Here is a 9,781-nt window from a genome sequence, read left to right as displayed (position 1 = left end):
TCATCTTTGGAACCGAAAATAGGCTGTAGCCTGCTGAAGAAGAGCCCCGAGTTTGTAAAACAGCTGCTGGAGTTCACAGAGGACGGCCCACACGCGCGTGTGGAGACACATCGCACATATTTATAGATACATATTTAATCTATGGCAACACGAGTACACCACTGAAATGTTCTCGTCTTCATGTTTTTACATCAGTTATCTGCCACAACACGTCCGCTTTTGGCCGTAATCAGAAGTTTGGCACGACGGCTAGTTTATTTTCTACATATTTATAATTTGCACTCATATTTTTTTTAAAGACAAATGCAAATAGTTCTTTATTATAGCAACTTATAAAACAAGCATTCATAAGCACATATATTATAATGGATGGGTTACTTCAAAATTGAAGGGAATAGCTTATATAACCAATGCAATTCATCAGTCTTCTTCATGAAGCCTAGAGACTGAAATGCTATATATTTTTGCTAAAAGTATATAAATTTCTGCTTTCTTTGCTTAGCATTTTGTGCTCCCCCAGTCAACAAAATGCAATTAGTAAAGCAAGCAGCACAGTTATATCTGCCAATGGTAACATACTTAAAGACTAATGAATAACAACAAATGTCATGGACAGCTTTTTTTACCTAGTTCCTTTTTCTATAGAAAAAAACTTTTACCTGGGCATTGGCCCCAACCCCTACAGTGACAAAACCTTTCCAACTCCTTTGAAAGCATTCTAAACAGCCATTTCCATTTTAATAGTTGGATGTGGATTGTACCCTTCAATCTGAAAGTCTTCAACTTTGAAGTCATCGATTTTCTCAACCTTTCGAAGGATTTTGAGCTTTGGGAAAGGTCTTGGTTCTCGCTGAAGCTGAATTTTCAGTGGCTCAATGTGATTCAGGTAAATATGTGCATCTCCCAAAGTATGTACAAAGTCACCTGGCTGTAGGCCTCTGATGTGCGCAATCATGTAGGTAAGCAGGGCGTAGCTGGCGATGTTGAAGGGCACACCCAAGCCCATGTCTCCCGACCTCTGGTACAGCTGGCAGGACAGCTCCCCATTCACCACATAGAACTGGCAGAGGGCATGGCATGGAGGCAGCGCCATCAGAGGAAGATCTTTTGGGTTCCAGGCACACATGATGATTCTTCTGTCATCAGGGTTGGTTTTGATGGTGTCAATCACTTTTTGCAGTTGGTCTACTCCTTGACCAGAATAATCTGAATCCATATCTTTGTATTCTGCCCCAAAATGTCTCCACTGGAAGCCATAAACTGGGCCCAGGTCCCCTTCTTGTCTGGTGGAGAAACCCAGTCCATCCAAAAAGTCTCGAGATCCATTGGCATCCCAGATTTTCACTCCCTTGGAAGATAGTTCTTTAGCATTTGTGGATCCCTTGATAAACCACAGCAACTCCTCCAAAACACCCTTCCAGAACACACGTTTGGTTGTCAGCAGAGGAAATTCATCTTTGCCGGTTCTCCGTTCCCTTCCAGGTTTAAGAGAAAAGCTGGTTGGTGGGAAGCCGTCAGGAACAAGCACCAGCCGAGCTCCTCAGTTCTTTCCCGCCTTCGCCGCAATTTGCACTCATATTGACAGTGGTGAAAATGGATTCTTAGACTACTTTGTCCTGAACTTCTAGTCATAAAAAAATGATGATTATATTGCTACTTGAATTGAAGGGGCATTGAGGAATTTTAATAATCCTGATTAAAACCATGTAAGGATTTATGAGTCAGAGGGGATGATTGTCCTTCTTCACCCCTGGGGCACATCTGCCAAGACCCCCAGTGGGCACCTGAAATCACAGGCAGTACCCAACCCAAAATACTAGATTGTTTAATATACATACCTATGATAAATTTTAACTTATAATTTAGGCACAGTAAGAGATTAACAGCAATAACCTACCATAGATCTTAGAATCATAGGGTATGATTTTTTTAATTTCCTTATTGTCAAGGACTTTCATCTTTTCACTTAAAGGAAGAACTTTATAGCTTCTCATTAGCATATATGAAATGCCAGCATCATTACCTTGTGTTTTGAAACCTTATTAAGTAAAATAAGGGTTATTTGAACATAAGCGCTGAGATGCCACATCAACTTAATAACAAACAGCTATGAAGTAACAATTGGGAGGGTAATGTATACATTGTGGATATGCTGGACATATGGATGATTCACGTGCCTTTGTAGGGACAGAGCAGGACAGCATGTAATTTCATCATGCTACTCGCAACACTGCATAATTTGAATTTGCTTATTTCTGGAATTTTCAAAGTGATATTTTCAGACTGAAGTTGACAGTAGCTAAAACCACAGAAAGCAAGACTATGGAGAAGGAGAAATTACTATAGTATCTGCCTAAATATTTCATTAAAATGTGATCTTATCACTGTCCAGACAACGCTTCTCATCCTTTTATTTTGGAGGGCTTTTTGGTTGTCATTTTTTGTTGTTGTTGTTGTTGTTGTTGTTGTTGTTGTTTTGGTACCAGGGATCAAACCCACAGGTGCTTAACTACATCCCCATCCCTTTTTATTTTATGTTTTTTGTTTTGTTTTGTTTTGTTTTTGTGTGCTGGGGATTGAACCCAGGGCCTTGTGCTTGTTATTTTATGTTTTGAGACAGCATCTCACTAAGTTGCTTAGGACCTCATTAAGTGGCTGAGGCTGGCTTTGAACTTGAGATCCTCCTGCTTTCGCTTCTGGAGCCTCTGGGATTGCAGGCATTACAAGCACCCAGTGCTTCACATCTTAACGGGAGAAGGCCAAAAAGCAAAGGGTTAGCAGTTCCCTTAAATCTATTTCTAAGAACACTAACTACCCATGAGGATAGAGTGACTTAATCACCCCCAAAGGTTCCACCTCTTGATACTTGATACTTGATACAATCACAATAAATTTTTAGTTTCAACATATGAATGTGTGTGTTTCACACATATTCAAACCATAGCAGTGACTCCTACTTAGCAGAATTGACTGTAAATGAGTTAAAATCATTTCTGAATTTCAAACCAACCTCAAAGGATTGAGGATATTCAAATAATATTCACAAGTCTTTGAATAATGTTGGAAAAAATTTTTTCTAAATTGTCAAAGGAACATTTACTCTTCAAAGATTAAAAATTCTGCTGATTTTTTAAAATATCATTTTAGTTTATTTTCTAATCAGAGCTTATAAAATAATCACAGTATTTATTATTTTTGTTATTGCTATTACTGTTGTTTTTGCCAAGCCCTATTTTCTGTTTTATTTATGTTTTTTAATTTATTTTTTATTGTAAACAAATGGGGTACAACTTAATTCTCTGTACATGAGGTAGAGGCATACCATTTATGTAATCAAACATTTACATAGGGTAATGGCGTTTGATTCATTCTGTTATTTTTTCCTTCCCACCCCTCTTTTCCCTCTGTGCAGTCCCTACTTCCTCCATTCTTGCCCCCTCCCACCCCCCATTATGTATCATTATTCGCTTATCAGCAAGATCATTCGTCCTTTGGTTTCTTGAGATTGGCTTATCTCACTTAGCATAATATTCTCCAATTTCATACATTTGGCTGCAAATGCCATAATTTATTATTCTTTATGACTGAGTAATATTCATATATACATTATATAATATATATATATATATATATATATATATCACAGTTTCTTTATCCTTTCATCAATTGAAGGGCGTCTAGGTTGGTTCCACAATCTGGCTATTGTGAATTGAGCAGCTATGAACATTGACGTAGCTGTATCTCTGTAGTATGCTGATTTTAAGTCCTTTGGGTATAGGCCAAGGAGTGGGATAGCTGGGTCAAATGGTGGTTCCATTTCAAGTTTTCTAAGGAATCTCCATACTGCTTTCCAGAGTGGCTGCACTAATTTGCAGCCCTACCTGCAATGTATGAGTGCACTTTTTTCCCCACATCCTTGCCAACACCTATTGTTGCTTGTATTCTTGATAATCACCATTCTAATTGAGGTGAGATGGAATCTTAGGGTAGTTTTGAGGTATTGGTACCAAAATAGACAGGTAGATCAATGGTACAGAATAGAGGATACAGACACAAACCCAAATAAATACAGTTTTCTCATACTAACAATGATGCCAAAAACATGCAATGGAGAAAAGATAGCCTCTTTAACAAATGGTGCTGGGAAAACTGGAAATCCATATACAGCAGAATGAAACTAAACCCCTATCTCTCACCCTGCATAAAACTCAACTCAAAATGGATCAAGGACCTTGGAATCAGACCAGAGACCCTTCATTTTATAGAAGAAAAAGTAGATCCAAATCTTCAAGATGTCGCCTTAGGATCAGACTTCCTCAACAGGACTCCCATAGCACAATAAATAAAAGCAAGAATCAATAACTGGGATAGATTCAAACTAAAAAGCTTTCTCTCAGCAAAGGATGCTATCAGCAATGTGAAGAGAGCCTACAGAGTGGGAGAAAATTTTTGGCACTCATACTTCAGATAGAGCACCAATTTCCAGAATGTATAAAAAACTCAAAACACTCTACACCAAAAAGACAAATAACCCAACCAACAAATGGGCTAAGGAAATGAATAGACACTTCACAGAAGATCTACAAGCAATCAACAGATACATGAAAAAATGTTCAACATCTCTGCTGATTGTTTTAAGGAAAATCATGCCCATTATTTTACAGTAGTGTTTATAGATGTTTTCTGTATAAATTTAAGTAGTCATTTACAAAGACTGGAGAGTACATGGAATTATTTTTTCAAACGATTTGCTGCCCTTCCATACCAGCTCCTCCCTTGTATGAAGAGAATTGTATCACTCAGTCTATCAACACCAGGCTTGTTTCTTGCTATGCACAAAATACATGTGAGTGGAAGTGACACAGGTCACTACTGAACAAACTGAAGAGCCTTTGTGTGGTCCAACCATCCCTCTACGCCTTGAGAGTGAGACATGGCACAGGGTTATCACCAAGCAACCCCCAACATGCTGCACACTAAGAAATACACCTCTGTTGTTGTAAGTGGCTGAGATGGTTTAAAATTATTTGTTACTGCACCATAACTTGGTCTAAATTAACTGATCAGGACAATAGTTTTTGAGGGGAGAAAAAAAGGAACTGAAGTAAACAGACAATTTGAAAACTAATTTCATTGTAGCCTTTGTATTTAGGATCTTACCACTCCTCTTTCTGTGAACCCCAAAGAAGAATTTTTCTTAATATTCATATTTATATTTCTTAATATTTACCTTTATAATTTTACTTAATATCTATTATATTTTCTTATATTTAAGCATTTCATGTATATATAGTAGAATTCACATTACTACTCTGAATAAAAAAGTAAATAACTTCAAGCAGATGGCATGTCATAACTGTAATAGATTGATGGATGAGGAGGGGAAGGTAAAAACAAACACCAAGCTATATCAAGCATGCTGATGTAATTGTGCTATGAAGCATTTGCTATCTAAATGGAAGAGTGAATCAATCAGATCACAGATAAAATGAACTCAGAAAATATGTTTGCTCATTAGGAGTATGCTTACTCTAGTGCAAGAAATTCTTTAAAAATCCTATTCCAAAGCTGAAAGAAATTTAGGAAGTAAAAGTCACTGAACATTTACCACAGACAATCCTGCAGCATAGTAAAATATATAAATTATGGTGATGAGTGAATATACCATGGATGACCCTACAACCACATTTAGGAAAAATACCAAATTCACTGAAATTATCCAAGGAGGATTTGAAAGATGTAAGTTGGACTAAAATAACAGATATTTGTATCAGTCTACAGAGTTTGAATATTTTTTAATTTAATTATTTATTTATTTTAAATTTTTTACACCCTACATTTTGATTCATTGTACACAAATGGGGTACATCATTTCATTTCTATGGTTGTACACGATGTAGATTTGTATCATTCGTGTAATCATACATGTACATAAGGTAGTCGTGTCTGTCTCATTCCACCATTTTTCATACCCCACCTCCCTCTCATTTCCTTCTACATAATCCAAATTTCCTCCATTCTTCTCTCACTCCCCACACTCCCCAACCCCATTATATATCATTCTCCACTTATCAGGGAAAACATTTTGGCCTTTGGTTTTTTTGGGATTGGGATATTCTCCAATTCCATCCATTTATTTGCAAATGCCATAATATTCTTCTTCTTTGTGGCTGAATAATATTCCATTGTGTATTACCACAGTTTCTTTATATATATACCACAGTTTCTTTAACCATTCATCTGTTGAAGGGTATCTAGGTTGGTTTCACAATCTAGCTATTGTGAACTGAGCTGCTATAAACATTGATGTGTCTGCATAACTGTAGTATGCTCATTTTAAGTCCTCTGGGTATAAACTGAGAAAGAAAAAATATTAATATGGAATATAACAATAATGAGAAAAATATACATGATTTTTTAAAAGTTGACTTTGGAGTTTTGAGAAAGGTAAAAATAATATTATTATTCAGCCATAAATAAGAATGAAATCCTTACAGCAAAATGGATGGACCTGGAAGACATTATGTAATGTGAAAGAATGCAGATGTAGAAAGATAAGGACTACATGCTTTCTTTCATAAGTAGAAGCTAAGAAAAAGTCAATCTGAGTACAGCATAGCGATTACTAAAGGTGGGAACAGGGGAGGGTGGATTTGATCCATGCATGGTGCATTTCATGTACTGAAATATAGCACACTGAACCCATAAAAATGCACAGTTAATACTTGTTAACCAAAAATAATTTTAATTGCATTTGCTGAACTTAAGTTCCACTTAAAGTTTTATCAAGTTTAAGAGAAATTTGTTTGCCAAGAAGATATAATCAATAAAAGGATGGAGTGCCAAAGTCAGGCATGTAAATTTTTCATGAAACATATTTAAGGAAGAAGTTTGCAAGCACAGCCATGTCTGTGCTCTTTTCTACCGAGATTGTTAACACCGCAGGAACAGATGGTTCAGATAGGGTTTTGCCATGCCCAGTGAATCGGGAACTGTAAACACTCAATTTGTGTGCCAAGGATCCTCACCCAAACTGATTTCATAGAATTTTACCACCAAGTCACTAAAATGTCAAACATGTTCTCCATACTTCTTAGATTTATTCAAGTTTAATAGGTTTATGCCAATTTTCTTTCCCCAAAGAACATTTAAACGCTAAATAAGCTGCCGATTGGTGTCTAAAGTGAGAAAGAAGTAAATAGTACCAGTAGCCAGTGGACACCGAAGTGTGCACACCTCAGTCAGGAGCAGGCTGTCCCACGTGTCGCAGGCCGTTTTCATCCTTCCCCCTCCCCCATCAAGGGGCTGGCTTTACCTCCCTATGTAGTTGTTCCTATTCCTCCCTGCCTCCCCAACTTGGTCCTAACAGCTGTGGCTCTATTTTGACAACTGTCCTCATCACAGTCAATGGTATTTAGTTATTGATTGCCTCAAGAGAACACAAATCCATTTTTAAACAGTCACCAAAATATTTATATTTTTCACACACAAAAAAAAAGAAAGCCAGGGGAGTTTTCCTGAAGGATCTCTTTCTGGATAAAGGGAATGCTTTGGGAAAGGAATAAGCATTATTATTCTTGTTTTGCAGAGTAAGGCTGAGAAAAGAATAAAGCTAATCTCATTAAGCACCAGTGTCTCACTGGTCGCCATATTGGAGGAATTACTCCCTGTTTTCAATATACTTTTTAAAATAATGCTCAAGGGAGGTGTTGTTGATAACGTGTTACAGAATAAGAAATCCATGTGAAGAATTATGCAGTCCCTCACTTATTCCTTAGTTAAGGATGAAGACAGAAGGAAACCCAGACCTCCTGACTTCGGTTCTTGTGTGTGTCCATGGTCCAAATCAAAGAGAGCACTTCCCTGTGGCAGTTTCTACTACACAACTTCTTCCCTAATCTTCCCATTCTCTACTTTTATCATTTCCTGCACAGGAAAGAACACTATTTTTATAGAAGTACATTCATCCTGTGTAAAATGTACTAACTGCTCTGATTCAGAGTTAGTCACAGAAAAAATAAAAATTCACAGTGTAACAACGTTCTATTTAATGAAATGTGTATGTTTCCCATCGTTTTCTTGGCATTTTAGACATTGTCCTCCTAAGTGAGAATACCATGGGTTTGCAGTGGATCTGATCATGATAACTGCTATAGATATCATTCACCTATGAACCAGTATCTGCTCATGATTCCTCACAATTGAGACTGTCCAAACTATTGTTTGAGGCTTTCAGGAACTGAAGAAATAGACCCCCTGAGGTACAAACACCACTTGGAGGTCACGTTCTGTGCCTTGGAAATTGCTGCATTAGTGGAATTTTCCTAGATCAGTAAAAGGTAAGCCAGAAGTAGTTCAATGGGGACTTTCTATAAGCTAAACCCAGTTGAAGAGCATAATCCAGACAACATAGAACCACATGAAAAACGCTTTTCCTTTCCATTTTAATTCCTTCTCAGTCCTCCAAGTTCATCACTCTTGCAATTAAACCTTCTTATACTCATGAGGAATCCGCTCAGTGCCCCAAGACTTCAAATAAAATGCACATCTGGTGAAAGTTTTGCTTTCCCTGTGTCCTGATAGAATTTAATACTGAGTCTGGGATAACACCTGGGTGAGACCCAGTGATTAGAATGTTAGTTCTAAACTCCTTGCTTAGCCATTTTTATTAGCTGTTATATCTTCTTACCTTGGTATTCAGCATGTTTTATGATGTTTGGCAAGAGTATTCCCTTTTCACTAGGGTTATGAAATGCAGATAGGTTTCAAATGGACACAAAGGGAAAAACGTGTCTTAAAAGTCAAATTACTGTCAGCTGTCTTCTCCTCAGAAAACCATCAGCCTTAAGATATACTAAAATTACCCTGAAAGTAATAGAAAGTCAACCATTTAAAACAATGATTGACATTAAATTAAAATCAGTGACAAAGTGTTCAAAGTCTCAAAATAAAAATACTGAGTACAAACCTAACTGAGCTGTTCTCAGTCCCTGGGCAAAATATATACCCCAAAGGCACACCCCTCAATAACCCACCTCCTCCAGCTATATCCTACCCACCTACCACTCAGCTAATCCCATAGGGGATTAATTCACTGATTGGGTTAAGGCTCTCATAACCCAGTCATTTCTCCTCTGAACTTCCTTGCATTGTCCCACACATGGACACATGGCTTTTGGGGGACACCTCACAACCAAACCATAACACAGTCATAATCACATCTCCCTTTCTTTGGCCCCAGCTGGGGAAGGTTCTCTCGTTTTTGAAGATGTGTGTTTTGAAGTTGAGCCCATTTGGATAATTCAAGAGACAATATCTGCATCTTATGGTCTTTAATGTCACACCTGCAAAATCTTTTTTGCCATGTAAAGTATCATCTTGGTAGGCTCCAGGGATTATTGGGATATAGATGTCATTGAGAGAGCAATATTCTATCTACCAAATTAGCTTCATTCCACATGGTGAGGTTATAGGTTAGTTGTTCTATCTCTGAAGTAAATCTGTCTTCTCATAGGACATCTTAAACCTGTCTCTAATCCCCTCTGTGTTCAATTACGAAAGTTCTTCCATATATTTCTTTGAGCATTCAAAGGCAGTCGGATAAACTATAATAGCATCTACTCTGTTGTCCACTGTTTTGCTTATATCTGAAGGAGCATCTGAAGACTTTACAGTATCCTGATTATATTTTCTGAGAAACTGCTGGTTCTCACTAGGTCTTAGTTGAATGCTGTTTGTGTCTTAACTTGCATGTAGCTCGGAGAGGGCAGGCAAAATATGA

At 37.4% G+C, this 9,781-nt stretch overlaps 1 protein-coding gene across 1 annotated transcript; it reads right to left on the bottom strand.

The window, feature by feature from the left end:
* Positions 1–300: 300 nt before the first annotated feature.
* LOC306670460 (thymidylate synthase-like) lies at positions 301–7,281 on the bottom strand (the record flags this gene model as incomplete). The annotated part of the gene is made up of 2 exons (XM_079155099.1): positions 301–1,496; positions 7,223–7,281. 2 exons carry the CDS (start codon positions 7,279–7,281, stop codon positions 719–721), a joined length of 837 nt encoding a protein of 278 aa, XP_079011225.1. The 3' UTR covers positions 301–718.
* Between the last annotated feature and the right edge of the window lie 2,500 nt (positions 7,282–9,781).

This window comes from Sciurus vulgaris, assembly GCF_902686455.1.
Source record: "Sciurus vulgaris genome assembly, chromosome: 10".
NCBI lineage: Eukaryota > Metazoa > Chordata > Mammalia > Rodentia > Sciuridae > Sciurus > Sciurus vulgaris.
This window is presented reverse-complemented; position numbering and strand designations above follow the sequence as displayed.